Source organism: Xiphias gladius, chromosome 1, assembly GCF_016859285.1.
Source record: "Xiphias gladius isolate SHS-SW01 ecotype Sanya breed wild chromosome 1, ASM1685928v1, whole genome shotgun sequence".
In the NCBI taxonomy this organism is placed as follows: Eukaryota; Metazoa; Chordata; class Actinopteri; order Istiophoriformes; family Xiphiidae; genus Xiphias; species Xiphias gladius.
This window is the reverse complement of record NC_053400.1, coordinates 3796659-3813708: the sequence shown is the minus strand read 5'-3', so window position 1 is coordinate 3813708 and position 17050 is coordinate 3796659. Positions and strand designations below refer to the sequence as shown.

The following is a 17050-nucleotide window of genomic DNA, read 5'->3' as shown; positions in this document are numbered from 1 at the left end:
CCCTCGTTGAGCATGAGCAGTACAGTTAATCCTAAAAAACGGGGCAAACAGGGAAACTTGCGTGTTGATTGATCACTGTGTCTGCCAGGAAACACTGTGTGAACAAGCAAGGAGGCTCACCTTCTCAGGCTTGGTGTCCCAGCATTCAGTCAGCAGGCTGTGGAGGCAGTGGAACTGAACCTCCTCTGGACTGCCCAGAACTGGCCGTATGCCTTTGGAGAGCTTCTTCGCTATCTGAAGCTGGTGCTGTCCCAGCGCTGGCCTTTGCCCAGACAGCAGCTCATACAGCACCATACCATAAGAGAACACGTCCACCTTCCGGCGGCAATGATGAGAGAAAAACCAAGGAACATCAAGGTCAGGTTTCAGAATTACACCTGAGGAGGTCAACCAGACCTCCAATCAGATTTATATGCAATGTTGTCACAAATGAAATACAGCCTTTGATGAGGCTGAGTGTGTGGTTGGAGGTAGGTAATACTTGTCAGGAATATTGATGAAATGGATAGTAACAATACAGTAAAAGAGCATTTTGTAAACAAATAGGAACACGTCATAGTCAAATCATATTAAGCCGCAATGCAATAAAAACAGGCATAAAACATACAGTATACAGTACTTACAGTTTATGCCAGAAAACTGGGAAAACTATAATTCTATACTTATCAGCAGGTGAATACAGGGCAGGAAGTGAATGACAGTAATAGCTTGCCTTTTACTGATAATGATACTGGAGACACGGATTGACAGATACTCCACAGCGACACAACTCTGGCTTATCCTGCTCTCTCTTATCTAGAGCTCATTCATCTTGTATACTCGGGACTCGGATTTTCTCCTCGTTTGCAACTGTCATGGCCCCTGACTCCAAAGAGCAGCTCTGGCCATTAGGTATGATTAAAAAAAACCCAAACACTTTCACCTTTTGTTTTTAAAGCAAAGACGAAATCCTGTTTTTTCATTCTTACCTTATTCATCTCATCCTTGAAACCCATATCAGAGGACCGAAATACACAAGTGCATTCCTGTCTCTGAATTGTCACAGATAGTGATTGTGGGAGTCAGCCCCTTTGGGAATTCCCAAAATAACTGTAGAAGCAAACAGTAGTGCAATGCCAAAAACACTCAACTACTTTTGTGGTTACATCACTTGCTAGTGGCGCCAGATACACTTGAGGTCTGTGGTATGGTATGGCGTCACAGGGGCTATAAGATGGCATATTCATACAAAGAAGTCCTCCTGACCTCAGTTTGATATATCTAGAATCTTCTCACTCTTTATTTTGTCTACAGTTTTTATTCTCGCAAGAAAGACAAATAGACTTTATCCTCATCCTTGTTGCACAACATATCTGAAATTCATGTGCTAGATAAAACCTTGATAAGACAGCTATATTTGTTAAATTGTTTACTTATGCCTGGGTCTTAAGTTATCAGAAGCGTTGGTGGCAATAACGCGCAATTCAGATCATATTTTCTCACACTGAATGCAAAGTAAGGAAATCTTTTCACCTAATAGGCAAAATAAGTTGTTAAAACCCCCTTTCACACATTTCTAGACCACACTCTTCATTAAATTCTAACTATAATAAATAATCCATGTTGTGGATTCCTGATCTTGTCACTGAGCAGTCTTGATATTATCCAACCCTATAAACAAATGGCCTGTAATATTTCTCTAGAAGTATTCCTGTATATTGTCCAGATCCTAAACTGACAAATACTTAGATGTGTTCCATTTCTTACCAAGATACTCACAGCTGGCATGCATGTTAACAGCCATGAAGCTGCTTTTCATTTATTTTCCTATTAAATTCCTCATTCGTTTCTCACTTGCTCCATCATTTATTCTCTCTCCAGCCTTGTCTGCATCTCATTAAAATAATTAAACCTCACCAAAAAGTGAAATTAACACCCAGGAGAGCAGAAAAGGTGTTTGATTGGCTGAGGTCAGCGGACTCTGTGGGAGACGGGCTGATGAATAGAGGTGGAGGCTTATAGACAGTTTTCTCTGCTCTTTGAAAGCTTCCTATACAGAGGCAGGGACCAGTGAAACAGTAAACCCTAGTAAAGCTAGCTTCCCTGGGGACAGGCGAAGCTCACAGCAACCTGGACCAGCCAAATCAGATCAACAACAGCCATTACAGACCAATATCCATGCTATGAGTAAGTTACATTTATTGCTGCAACAATCAGTTGATTAATGAATTTAGTCAATTGACAGAAAATTATTCAATAATTTTGTTAATTTCTGCTCATCATTCATCACTTAAGGTATTGAAGAAAATGTTAAAGATGTCTAATATTCTCAAGTTACTTCCTCTCCAATGTGATGATTTGCTGTTTTTCCCCAGATATCTTTGGATTTTGGATGAAACAGGACATTCAAAGACGTGGGCACTTTTAATGGGCATTTTTCACTCTTTTCTAGCTCTTTCACAGAATGACTTATTATCGAATAAAAATCTACAGATTCATTGATGAGTAATTGTTCATTGAAGTCCTACTGCTAGCCCTTATCCACACCAGGTTGGATATTGAACCTTGGTACAGTACTACAGTGAGACAGTACCAGCTGAATCGAAAGTTTGCTGATTTTAGGTTTAAGGTTTAGTAGAAAATCATGTTTATATTCCACAAATTAAGGTATTCAAAAAGTATTGTTTTTGTATCTGTAGTGAAACTCGTATCAGCACTAGTATTAAAAAATGTTGAAATGATTCTGAGTCCTAGACTGCAATCAGAAAATCCTAGACGCAAGTAAGGGTAGTCGCTCTACAGCTGTGGTAAAACCTGCAGGGGTCTAAGGCTTTTCTTCTTCCTTTTCCATTAAAGCAAACATATGGTACTAATCAGACAGTAAGGCAACATGCTGCAGAGAGGAAGTAGCCAGTCAAAACAATCAGCTCACTAACTGTAGATCCTCTGGTGCCACAAGTAAAATAAATACTGAAGGAGGGGCAGCTCTGTAATCCTAACACCTTCCGCTCAAAAAAGAGACTACAGATCAGCAGATCAGAGTCCAGATAAACTTCTGCTGCAGTATAAGAATCCCCCATGCTGTGCATATACAGCAGTTAGTGGATCAAACAAATTTTACAAATTCAGTGATCACCCTCAATTACTAATTCAACATGTGTTCAATGTTAGGATCAAGTGCCTCTATAAAGACTTTCATATGTGTTGGCCGTGACGGGTGATCCTCCTCCTTTGGAATAAACCCCATTTGAGCTTGTTTTGAGATAATCCTTCCGTCTTTGGTTTGGAATGCAGACCATGAGAAGCATGATCATGCAGTGAACTAAATAAAACATCTCATGGAGGACAGGGACATTAATAACACTGTCACTAGCATCAAAGTGCCAAAATTTCAAGGGTTCAAAAGTAAGTGGACACTTGGCCACTAAATGTTTCTTAGGCAGTTCAGAGCTGCATGGGGGCTGCAGTAAAACTCTGGGAGAGCATCATCAGGGAAGATGTGTCCGCTGATATCTGTGGGTCGAAGACTTCAGGCAGTCATTGACTATAAAGGATTTTCCACAAAATATTAAATATGGTGATTTTGTTTGAATTCATGTGTATTTTTCCATTTACTTTTTAACCCCTAAAATTTGGCCATTGTGTGTTTAAAGGGCTGTATCTCCCACACAGCTCTTTCTATATGATGTCAGCCTGCTCAAGTTAGAGCTGAGACTTGGCACTTTAGCATAGTAGCCATTATTTTATTTCAAATTGAATGTGTTGTAGCTCAGAGCCTGATTAATTAAAAAATTTGTAGCAAACTGTCCAAATATCTACGGCCTGGAGTATTCTTTGTACAGTTAATTCTGTCTTAATCTAATCAAACGCTATCCAGCACCTTTCTGTACAGTACACATTATTACCTACTTGCAATTATAATATGTACAGTGTATGTCTTTTTATTTGGCAATATCACTGTACAGTGTACATTTAATACATATCATAGTTTGAATTTGGTCCTAGTATTTAGTTCTTCTAGTTAGTATAAAGTCTTTTTCTCAGACTTTATTTTTATGTTAGTTGTTTGCTTATTATGTATGGTTTTATTGTATTTTGTTTCTTATCTGTCTCCTCAAGTGACCTTATCGTTTTTGTTTTGTAATTTCTGTGATTTGACTGCTGTAACAATGTAACTTCCCCTTAGCATAAAAAAGTATTCTATCTATATAATTCACCTGGGGGGGGAGGCCACAAATGTCCATACTTAATGTTATGAAAATATGGCAAACAGTTTTCAAGATATCTTGTTGTATGTAAGTATGGACCAACAGACTGATAACACCAACTTTGCTCTACTTCCCAGTGCTAACGAGCGCAAGGTGCATTTCAATCAGTGTAACAAAGATACAAGATTCATAAAAATGCTGCACACATCAATTAATGTGGGTTAAGAAGCATTGGTCAGTACCTTCTCATCATACACGATGCCTGGTCGGATCTCAGGAGCCTGGTAACCCGGTGTCCCCTCGACCCCCAATGCGCCCTCATGGAAGGATTGTCGAGAAATGCCATAGTCAGACAGTTTAATGTTGACAGGATCCTGCACCTGAAGGAGACATGTGAATGAGTTAACAAGCTGAATTTGATGACAGAAAAAGCAAGCTTCTTTGTTTCTTGAAAAAAAATTATTTCAATTTAATGATTCAATTTACTACTTATAGTATTTCAAATGCCTGTCTCTGTCTTGATAATGTAGAAACAACAGGGACAACAAATCAAATGAGTTCAGGACTTTACTGTTCCACACCTGACACAGTCTGACATGCTGATTAGTTATTCCATAAATACTGTATGTCTGAATATTATAAATAAACCTAAATGTCGGTGGACATTTAGATTTTAATGTATGTCTTTCTTATGGTAATTCACATACAGACCTGCAGAGACCACACCAGGATGTTGTCAGATTTAAGGTCACAGAAGATGATGCTCTTCCTGTGAAGGTATGCCAGTCCTGCTGCAATCTGATACGCTACTCTGAAGGTTAGCATGTGACCAAGGGGCATGTACTTGGAGCCTATAAATAAAAAACATAACTTCATATTCCACTAACATATAAACATGCCAACTTCAATAGGGAAATCACACAATGAATATCTCTCTACGTGCCTTTGCCTTTGTGCTTCTCCTCCAGCACAGTGTTGAGGCTGCCTAGGGGGGCTAACTGCAGGGCAAAGCAAAGTGGATGTATGCTGATGCCCACCAAAGAAACGATGCAGGGATGCTGAAGAGAGTGCAACATACTGGCCTCCTGGCGAAATTCAGAGAAGCTCCGACAGGCATCTGCAGACTGCAGGTGTTTCAACATGGTGTCTAAAGTAATGAGAGGGAGCACAAAAGCAAAAAAGGAGGCTACTTACAAATGGGATATATGGAGAGGCCAGAAGGAATGAGCTCCAACTTACTCATTTTCATAAACTATCATTGTGAAAATTCCAGCAGCAATAAATTCAGATTGTTTACTCCATCTGTGTTCTCCTTTTGCTATCTACAACTATAGTCATCCACATAACTGTGTAAATTCGAAATGGAAATAATACCAAATAAAATTAACTGTGAATTTTCTCAGTCATCCAGGTCATGATTATCCAAGAAGAGTTGAATCAAGGGCAACTTCCTTCAGTTCAGTATGATATATGTGAGGGAGGCATAGTTGTTCATTTCAGAGCAACATTTAACTGAAGAGAGAAGGGATTCATACTTCCATGACATTGTTATTTACTTTCTGGAAACACATGATTGTTACATAATAACAAATTCCTTAATAAAAAGTCCTTAATAAACAAAATACTGGATTCAGTAGCAGACTACTACTAATTAGGGTTAGGGTTAGGGTTAATGTTAACCTTTAGCATGATAGCTTATTAAATCTGTGCATTTTGCCAGCCTCAGTGTCTGAACTCAAGAGTTACTCAACATGCACCCAAATAATTTTTTACATTCGTACACTGTAATTAATCTAGCCAGGTCAAGGACACTCTCGTAGAGGTGGGCATGTCACTGTTAAAGTCTACAATCAAGAGACGCCTTCATGAATGTAAATACAGAGGGTTTACCACAAGGTGCAAACCAATGGTAACACTAAAGAACAGAAAGGCCAGATTAGACTTTGCCAGGAAACATCTAAAAAAAAACCTGCACAGTTCTGGAACAGGATCTTTGGACAGGTGAAACCAAGATTAATTTGTAGCAGAATGATGAGAAGAGGAGAGTATGGAGAAGGAAAGGAACGGCTAGTGATCCAAAACATACCCCATCAACTGTCAAACATGATGGAGGCAGTGTTATTGCATGGGCATGTATGGCTGCCAATGGAACTGGGTCACTGGTGATTATTGATGATGTGTCTGCTGACAGAAGGAGCATGATGAATTCAGAAGTGTATAGGTCTATAATATCTGTTCAGATTCAGCCAAATGTTGCACAACAAAGCATCTCAACGAAGGAAACTCAGCATTTGGTGATGTCCATGGGTTCCAGACTTCAGGCAGTCATTGACTTCAAAGGATTTTCATCCAAGTATTCAAAATAATCTTTGATATTATAATTATGTTGGTTTGTCCAATTACTTTTGAGCATCTAAAAATGAAGGACTATGTATAGAAATGGCTGTAATTCCTAAATGGTAAATTGATTCTTTTTATAAAACCCACAGAATTAAAGCTGAAAGTCTACATTTCAATCACATCTTGTTTTGTTTGTTTCAAACCCATTGTGATTGTGTACAGAGGCAAAATTAAGAAAACGGTGTCACTTTCCAACTGTACATACTATACAGGTAGTGTTAATAGTTTTATTAGTTGTGTAATATTGGCTTTCAGTGCACAGTTCCTTAAAATGCTTCTTCAGGAGCTTTTCTGTCCTTCCTGGTTGCATTTAGTATTGACACCAAATATAACCCATCCGCAGCTTCCAAAATATAATAAAATATTAGTGTCAGATTTCAAAAAGCCATCAAACAATTTTATTAAAAACTAAACACATGACACTAAAAAGAGGAACATGCCTCTGTACCTGTGTTACTGCTGATGATCTGGTGTCGACACGTCTTGAAGTGGAAGCGTTTGACGGCCACTGGCTGGTCACAATATCGAGCTCGGTAGATGATAGTCCCACTGCCACCCTGGCCAAGGATGTTATTCTCCTCGTCAGAGTACTCCAGCTGGGCCTTCTCCAAAAAGAGACTAACACATTCACACAAAGACAGGCTCTTGGTTATTATTAAGTCCCAAAACTGGAACACAGACATTTTGGGGAACTTGCTTATTTGCTGTCTTACCCAGAGTCAGGTGAGAATATATCAGTTCATCTCGGTGGGTTCAGTACAGAACAGACAGAGTAGCAAGAAAAAGCAAGTGAACCTTTTGGAATTAAGTCCATTTATGTATGAATTTGTCCTAAAATATGGTCAGATATTGTCCAAGACTGTGTAATATCATATCTTAGTGTCAAGTGCTCACCTCTAATTTTGAGCTACATATTGGAGGTGGAAAACACCAACCCCAACTGTGTGCAATCACATTTTTAATAAAATTCCAATATTAGAAAAAGCAGTTTAACCTTAATGTATTGTACTAGCCAGCCCTCCAGCTGTAAAAATGGATGACGTTAGTTGGTCGCACTCATGTTTATACCAACATCCATTTTAGATCCTTTAAGAGCTTGAGTACAACACATTTGCAACTGCAGTTGCAAAAATATTTGGAGGGGCTGTTTAACTGTTGCAGCAAACATTTCCATGAGCCTATTTTACAAAGACAGAGATAAGCTTGCGCAGCTGACCTCCCACCCAACCCCCCCACCCCTAACCCAACATACACAGTGTTTCAGAGCACGTCATGGACTTTATGGTGTGTGTGTGTGTGGGGTGGGGGGGCAGAGACAGACTAAATGTTTACTCCAATAGCTGAAGGAGTGGTGGTTACCCTTGAGCCCTGACAATACATCAACAGATGCAGTCACTGGCAACAGATCAGCTGAAACTCATTATACAGCCAAAGCCCTGTAGAGCTGCTTTCTGTCATTGGGTGTGTGTGTGTGTGTGTGTGTGTGTGTGTGTGTGTGTGTGTGTGTGTGTGTGTGTGTGTGTGTGTGTGTGTGTGTGTGTGTTTGTGTGAGAGTGAGAAAGAGAGAGAGAGAAAGCGTGTTTAGCATTTACTTAGTATATACTGTGTGACTCATCCATCTCCTGTGGAATATGGCTGTCAACATGCTTGTCAAAAGTCTGTAGTCCAGTGAGTGGCTGTGAGAATCCTCTCTAGATTGGTGACATGAGTGTCACATCTGCCATCAAATGAAAATACTAAAATGTACCAAAGCCTTTCCTCTTCTTTATATAATAAAATACTGTTTCTCAGCTGTGAGTCTGTGGACCCCAAACGGAGCAAGCCGGTACCGCATTGGGTGCATGTAAGATTCATCTAATTTATCGCCATTTGGTAGACTAAAATAATTTAATATAGTACAATACTAATATTTTTCATTTAGACCAAGCAAGCCTATCGCTGAAACTACACCTGTGAGTCTACACCAGCAGAGCAGTGAAAGCAGCTTGAGTTCTCAGTCAGTGTCAAACAAAATACATTGAGCCACGGTACTGCTGTAGACTCAGAAGAGTTTTGACAACACTCAACAGTCAAATACACAATCAGTGTAGTTAATATTTTCTTCAATAAGTCAGAGCCTTGAGGCCCTGGACCCTGAACAGACACTCTGAGCTACAGTTACAGTATACAACAAAACTAGGTACACTCCTGTGCAATATCACTAAAATGTTCAATGATTCAAAACTGTGTCATCTTTCAATAACTGTATTGTTTTTAAATTAAAGTGTTGGTTATTTGATATTATGTACAATTAAAAACAAACAGGTTAGATAGACAACATTGAAAACACAGACTCCAAAGTACAATGTCAATGCAACAAAAATGAGTACACCTGTGCCTGCTGCAACAAAAGTGACCACTGCAAGAAATCTGATTACACCTGTAATCTCCAATTAAGGCTAACTCTTTGAACATTGTAATAAAATAACGCCTAGACACCACAGCTTTCTCAGTTTTGGCCTGGGTTGTGTCTAATGCAATATGGCTCCACATGGTAAGAACTGCCTGAAGAAGTAGGAAACCAGATTGTGAGAACCAGTGGTTAGGAGGTATAGGAGAGCCATACTACCGGAAATAGAAGGGGCAGTGGCCGTCCTCCAAAAAAATGACGCCACGCACAATTTGCTATTTAAGCAACCTTAACCAGAATATTTAAGCAACCCTGCACTATCTGTGGACAATTGATGTTTCAGTGAATGATCAGACAGTATGAAGGACTGTGCATGAAGTCAACCACTACAGACAGCGTTCAAGAAAACAACTGCTCACAAAATGGTACAGAGCTGCCAGATCAAACTTCACCAAAGAACATGAAAAGAGGCGTGATGAGTATTGGCAGCTCATTTTTTGGTCAGATGAAACCAAAATAAATTCGGATTAGATGGGGTCCAGCATGTTCGGAGTGGAAAAGTCAGGTCTACCACAGTGATTGCAGAGTGCCAACCGTAAACCATGTAGGTTTGAGTATGCTGATATGGGGCTGCATGAGTGCAAAACTATGACCTGGCTGACTTGAATCAAATACAACACTTTAGGAGTATTTCAAAGCAGAAGGTAGAGCAACAAAATCCCTCCAGCAGAAAGCTGCTGAAAAGATTCATCTGTGAAGGATGGCTGAACATCTATCCAAAGATTTTTGCAAGACTGGTATAATCCATGCCCAGGAGGACTGAATATGTCAAAAATATAGGTGGACATACAAAATATATATTTAAAAAAAAAAAAAAGAGTGGAATCTCACCAATGAAGGGTGTACTGAGTTTTGTTGCAGTTGGTTCTTGATTATAGAGCTTTCATTATAGTTTAATTAGTCAAACATTTCTGTTTTTGAAATTAATCGTCTTCATTCTTCTTGGGCTTTGACTAAAAACAAATAAAACTGTATTAAATGGACAATATTTGAAATTATTTAACATTTTAGTGATATTGACCAGGTGTGTACTAAGTTTTGATGTATACCATATCTACACAAAACATAAGCTGTTACATGGCCTGTGTAGACAGCTATATTCATGAAAACTGAAACTTATCTGTTCTGTCAGACGTGTATGAGACAGGTCTTGTAATATCTCAAGCCCAACCGATATAAGCTTCTCACAGATAGAGAATATCAATATTGGCATATGTGTCAGTTAAGTAACAAAAAATGTCAGTAGACGAATGTCAAAGATGTATTTGAAGTCATTTAGAAAAGCTTTCTCCATTGTATAGTTTTCCCACCAGAGAGCACTAACAAGTTTATTTTTACATTGTAAAACCACCCACTAGATACTGTACATATCTAAGTCACTATATTTATTGACCAAATTTAACAAATCTTTTTCAAAAATATTTATTTTATAAAATTAATAATGGCGATTTTTAAGTCAGATTCTTAAACTCTCAAATGTGCAATTGCTGTGTCACATCCTGCTGTTGTTCCAACAGATCTCAAGTATTACTTTGGGGTCTAGACTGTTATCGTAATTGATAGAAATGATTAATTTGTACTGAACCACAACTGTTTTGATAGATTTGGTGGAGTGTGCAGCCCTGGAAGATGTAAAATGAGATGGTCCATTAAATATTGAGAGGTTACCGTGCAGGGAAGTCAGTCATGAACAGTTCTGGGACCAGCTCCTGTAGGGGGACTGGCTGGTCAGGATGCTGAGGACAAATGATATGCTCCTTCTCCACTGCAGCCAGCACACAGTCCTCCATGTTAAAGTAATGAACCGCAGCTCCACCTCCTCCTCCTCCTCCATCATCTCCTCCACGATTTCCTCTCTCTCCAACCTGGCCAGGCCGGCTGGTCAGGAGCTTGGCCTGCTTCTGTTGGCCCAGTGAGGCACAGAGAGGACAGGGGGCGTACTGCTCTATGAGGAGACTCCCATCACTCTCACTGGCTGTCAAAGCTACAAGTGAGGACATAGAGACAAGAGATGTATATGATTTGGACTTGTTGCACAACAGATTGGTACACAGACTTGGGCAAGTCTCAATTTCAAGATTACAAATTCATTGCTCGATTACTACTGAAATGCAAGTGACTGACTTTTTAGATTATAAAAACAAACACATAACAATAACAACAATACATTTTTTATTTTGTATTTTGTTAACTAGCCATATGACTTTGTTTTGTGATGGTACGGTGTCATATTTAGAAAAACGTATCTCATCCAAAAGCTCCAAGCTGCCAGATTAGATACATCCAATATTATCTGTTGGTTTACATTTTCAACTTTGATGAAAAATTTGGTGTAAATTAATCCATAGGGGGTGCCGTAAAATGTTTCTTTATTAACTCATCAAAATATATTTCAAATTTCCCAATATTTGGTATACACATCCATAAACCCCTCAGATTAAGCATGTCAAATTTGGTGCAAATCAGCAAATACGAATTTATTTTAAAATAGGACATTTCTTTTAAAAATTACATTTGTGATGTGTTGCTGCCCTCTGTTGTAATGCCTTTGTCTGCAGAGGACTTCCGACTTTTTTTGGAGGTCATTGCAGTTCAAGACATCTACTGAAAATTACCTCAGGCTGTTAAGAGGGTGTGCCTTCATGGGGAACTTGCACATTCCATTGCCCCAGGCATGGGGCTAAAACCCACTAAACTCTTGCAGCATAATACTTGATGAGATTACACCTGAGAAGAGCATATTACACAATAAAAAATACTTTTAACTCGTTTCCCAAGTTGTGACTGTTTCATATCCAGGTGGCCAACAGGCTGCCATCTTAGTTTTGATTTGGAAACAAAGGTAAAACTATAGATGAAACTGGGAAAACAATGAGCAATTGTGTGTTATATGCCTAGCAATCAAAGTACCAAATCAATATTCCAGATAATCTTTTAGCACCAATTTTGTCACATAACCACAGACTAGTATGCAAAAGTACATTTTGTGGGTTTGTACAAACGAAGAATATTTCTCCCTAGAGGACTTTCAAACTAGTGGCACTCTTCTAGTGTTCTCAGAGCTGAATGTTGCGATCCAGATGTGTTATAAATATTCTGCCTTCCCCTTTATTTGCGAGCCTCTGTACAGGATACACACGAATACAGTTCCTCTAATATTATACTAAAACAATGTGAGAAAAAAATCATCAACTCACTGTTGAGTGGCTGCAACAGAATATATTTACACAGATCCGCCACAACATTAAAACCAGTTAGAGGGAAGGTTTACCACAGGGTGCAAACTACTGGTAAGACTCAAGAAAAGAAAGGCCAAATTGCCCTGTTCTGGAACAAATGCTTTGGACAAATGAAACCAAGATTAACTTGGACCAGAATGAATGGGAAGAGAAGAGTACGGAGAAGGAAAGGAACAGCTCATGATTCAAAGCATACCACATCATCTGTCAAACATGGTGGAGGCAGTGTTATGGAATGGGCATGTATGGCTGCTAATGGAACTAGGTCATTGACTGATGATGAAACTGCTGACAGAAGTAGCAGGATGCATTCTGAAGTGTACAGGGCTACACTATCTGCTCAGATTCAGCCAAATGCTGCAAAAGGATGGTGATCATGGAACAGATGGATAATGAGCCAAAATATACAGTGAAAGCAAACCAAGAGTTTCTCAAGGCAAACAAATGGAATATTCTTTGATGGCAAAATCAGTCACCTGACCACAGCCAAACTGATGCATGCTTTTCACTTCCTGAAGACAAAACTGAAGGCAGAAAACCCCCCCATAAACAAGCAGCGGCTGAAGGCGGCTGCAGTAAAGGCCCAGCAAAGCATCTCAATGGAGGAAACTCAGCATTTGGTGATGAATTCAGGCAGTCATTGACTGCAAAGGATTTTCATCCAAGTATTAAAAATAATCCTTATATTTCTAATTACTTTTGAGCCTCTGAAAATGAGGGACTATGTGTAAAAATTGCTGTAATTCCTAAATGGTTAATGTGATATTTTTGTAAAACCCACTGAATTAAGGCTTAAAGTCGACACTTCAATCACATCTTGATGGCTTTGTTTCAAATCCACTGTGGTGGTGTACAAAGTTAAGATTAAGAAAATCGTGTCACTGTCCAAATACTTATGGAACTATCTATACATATTAAAATTACAGGTAGTGTTAATAGTTGTATTAGTTGTGTAATATTGGCTTTCAGTGCACAGTTCCTTAAAATGCTTCTTCGGGAGCTTTTCTGTCCTTCTTAGTTGCATTTAGTATTGACACCAACTATTGCCCATCAGCAGCTTACAAAATATAATAAAATATTAGTGTCAGATTTCAAAAACCCATCAAACAATTTAATAAAAAACTAGACACATGTCCCTCAGAAGAAGAATATACCTCTGTACCTGTGTCACTGCTGATAGTCTGATGACGACACCTCTGAATGGGAAGCATTTGACGGCCACTAATCAGCTGCCTAGCACTATGAAAACTAAAATAATTGATGCTCACAAAGCAGGAGAGATTATAGGGAGATAGCAGAGTTTTTCTCAGGTAGCTGTTTCTTCAGTTCATAATATATATTTCAAAAATGGCAGGAATGGTGGAGATCAATTTGGGTCTGGAACACCAAGAAAACTTTCTGAGGGAAGTGCTTGTACGATTGCTAGAAAAACCTTCAGGAAGATTTAGCAGACTCTGGTATGGTGGTGCACTGTTCTACTTTGCAGCAACACCTGCATACATATGACCTTCGGGGAAGAGTAATCAGAAGAACCCTTTCGTCTGTCCTCACTGCAAAATTCATCAGTTTTCAAGTCCTGTGGACTTATGAAGTTAAAATACAACTTGTTGGCCACAATGAGAGGGTTCAGCATTTAAGCAGGGGGGTGGATTGATCATACTTTGTGCTTGTGTTAGTTCTGGAATCAAACATCACACCATCTGTAAAAAAGCTGAAGATGAAAAGAAGATGGCTACTGCAAAAGGATAATGATCCTTAACACACTTAAAAAATCCACAATGGACTACCTCAAAAGGCGCAAGATGAAGGTTTTGCCATGGCCCTCACAGCCCCCCGACCTAAACATGACCAAAAATCTGAGGGATAGTCCTCAAAAGAGCAGTTCATACAAGACGGCCCAAGAGTCCCAAAAGCCTTTTGCAAGAATGAATGGGCAAAAAAACCCCAAACAAAAACTGAAAGACTCTCAGCTGGCTCCAAAAAGGGTTTACAAGCTGTGACAGGCCCAAACTTTTGTTTTGGGCCCTTTTTCTTTTGTTATTTTAAAACCGTAAAAAATACAAATAAAAAAGTAATCTTTATATATATAAAGTTAGTAAAAGAATAAAGTATATAAAGTATGAAATGTCACCTCATGTTATGCTGAGCCACACTGATGGATAAGAGTGGAAAAGTTACCTAAACTTCGACACTTCATCACTCATTAATGAGATAACAAATAATTAATCATGAGATATTCTGGTGCAGACAGAGAGTGAGCAGTCGTCACAGTCCAACACTACATCACATCTTGGCAGTGGGCAGCAGGGTGCTTGGTAGTTTAGTTAGTTTAATCTTTCAATTTAATTTAAATAAAAATAGTTTGTAATGGCATGGTCCATGTTAATGTATAATGTAAATATATCTATTTAGGTGTTTGATAGAAAGCTGCTTTGCTTGGTAGGGCTGCTGAAACTCCAGCAGCTGTGGAGATGAAACATCTGCTGGAAAAATATACAATATCTATCTATACAAATCCTGCTAGTATTGAAGTCTTCCACACATACACAGCTTTTGCGTTTTTGCGCATACAAAATCCTGTCAGAGCTGGCGGAGTCTAAACCAGTGCTAAAAAGAGGGTTCCTCTTACATATTGAATCAGAGGCACCTCATTTCTCCTGAAATAAAGACCATCCCTGCAAATGTCAGAGGAAATTATCACTCATCCATGAAACATAAACCTCCATGGAAGATAGATCAGAGTCACTACATCACACAGCAAAAGTTACATATTTAATGTATGCCTAATGTTTAGACTGACACCCTGTGACTAACATTATCGTTAGTTGATATACACTATGATTTGTTTGATTCAGCTCAGCAGGTTACAGCGATTAATTGATCACATCTTAGGTTTGTTTTGTAGTAATAAATCAGAGCAGCATATCCTAATATTAGCATTGGGTATTTAGAAGGTGGGAATTGTTGTGGATGGATGCGTCAGTGAAAATTAGTGTTAGCGATTTTTGAGGAAAAATAAGACCAAGGTATGTAACTATAGTTCTATGAATTTTGGATGATGTTCAGAGGAGGGCACACAGCTCTTCTGTTCAAATAGCAGGCTGAAGTTAGTTTGATAAATACTGTCTGGACTAACATTTTACATTTTACCTAAAAGACAGATCATAGGGGCTGGCAGTATCACATGTCACCTTCCTGGGATAAACCCAAGAGTAAATATTGGACTTCAATTCATCGGGTAGACAGAGACACGATTCCATATGAATGCTAATGTTGCTCTGTGTCTGCTGGACGTGTCAACTGTTTGCTTGTCCGCTTAGCCCTAAGTAGCCAAAAAAATCAATTTATGCAGCTTGAACATTACAGCACCCCACAAAATGTTTAAGGACATGTGAGTATGCCACAAATTATATTCTTTAACATCATCTGTGTTGTTAAGAACAGTAGATTATTCATGGGTAAGATTCTCTTTAACCTGCTCAATCAAGTGATTGTGTTTTGGGCTGACCCATGTGAAAAATCACATTTATTGAAAAATAACCAGTGTCAGCTCTAAATATAAAAAAAATGTCAAGATGTAAATATTATTTTACATCTTTATGTGGTGTCTGTACTGTGCTACCCCCCCCCCCCCCATTATCAAAATTCTTTTCAGCCAAAATGCGCTAACCTTGATCAGAGCGCCACCTTCAAGTGGACATGTGCCATTTTTGGTGTCTGACGTGTGCAACATTTTACCTCTCCCCTGACAAAATGTCTCCTCGTGCTGGTATACAGCAAGGAGACATGTTGCGTGGCACCCAGCCCCATCGGGATTGGACCCCTAATAATAATAACAATGATTTAAATCTGGAAATATCTGATCAAATACAAAGGTAATGTAACAAGACTAAGAATCTGACCAAGTACTTAAAGCTGACTGTCAGCTCCCAGCAGCTGAGTTATTGTGTCCACATAAACAGAGAACAGTGCACTGACCAGGGAACCACTGCTCTATCAGAGAGTTGACGTGGTCTGTGATGAAGGCCATGGCAGAGAAATCTCTCATTTCTGACTGGCAGATGATCTTTATGCCTCCACTTTTCTTTCTCTTCCAGTTGACGTCTGATGACTCCACGCTGCAGAAACACAAATGCATGTCACCACCTAATTTTACTGGAAGTTTAATATGCTTGCTGACACAGTTTGGCCCGTGCACAGCAGCTGATGTGGAGCAGCAAGAGCAGCAGGAACAAGTGCTTTGGCCTAGGCAGTTCAACATTGATTTTCTCTTCCCTTTCAGCAGATGGATTTATTTCAGATTTTTTTTTTTTTTTTACATCAGAAATATCTCACTCTCAGCATTATCTTCTCATTTTGTACATTTCACTTCAGGATAAATTAAATTACTAAGACTGCTGTGATAGATATTGGACATGAGTGTTACTAGAGAAAAGTCTCCTATCTACTCCTATCTACTGTATATAAGGTATTTAACCTCCTGTGGGGAAAACCTTGAATACCTGAAACTATCGGCAATGAAATGAAAATGCTGAAGCTTGAAAATTAAGGTAAAGGTAAAGATTGTGAATATCAGCGGGCTTAAGATATTAAGACAGGCAATACCATGTTTGGTGCATATTCTGAGCAAAAATCACTTGTTCCTATTGTTCAAGACCTTTTCAAAAAGTCCACATTTGTCATAAATCCCCTGTAATGTCCAGGTTTAACTGTGGAACTTACAAACCTACCCACTTCCTGTGAACCAGAATGCCCTTAAAGTTGACTGAACACTA

At 39.0% G+C, this 17050-nt stretch overlaps 1 protein-coding gene across 6 annotated transcripts in view; it reads right to left on the bottom strand.

The window, feature by feature from the left end:
* The window catches only part of lrrk1 (leucine-rich repeat kinase 1), a 102360-nt gene that overhangs the window by 20817 nt on the left and 64493 nt on the right, over positions 1-17050 (bottom strand). For all 6 annotated transcript variants that reach the window (XM_040124387.1, XM_040124388.1, XM_040124386.1 and 3 more), the window contains 7 exons: positions 16254-16393; positions 10705-11020; positions 7036-7205; positions 5131-5334; positions 4899-5038; positions 4430-4567; positions 121-315 (listed from right to left, as the gene is read on the bottom strand). In XM_040124387.1, the coding sequence (XP_039980321.1) occupies positions 121-315; positions 4430-4567; positions 4899-5038; positions 5131-5334; positions 7036-7205; positions 10705-11020; positions 16254-16393 (1303 nt within the window). The remainder of the gene's footprint in view (positions 1-120; positions 316-4429; positions 4568-4898; positions 5039-5130; positions 5335-7035; positions 7206-10704; positions 11021-16253; positions 16394-17050) is intronic.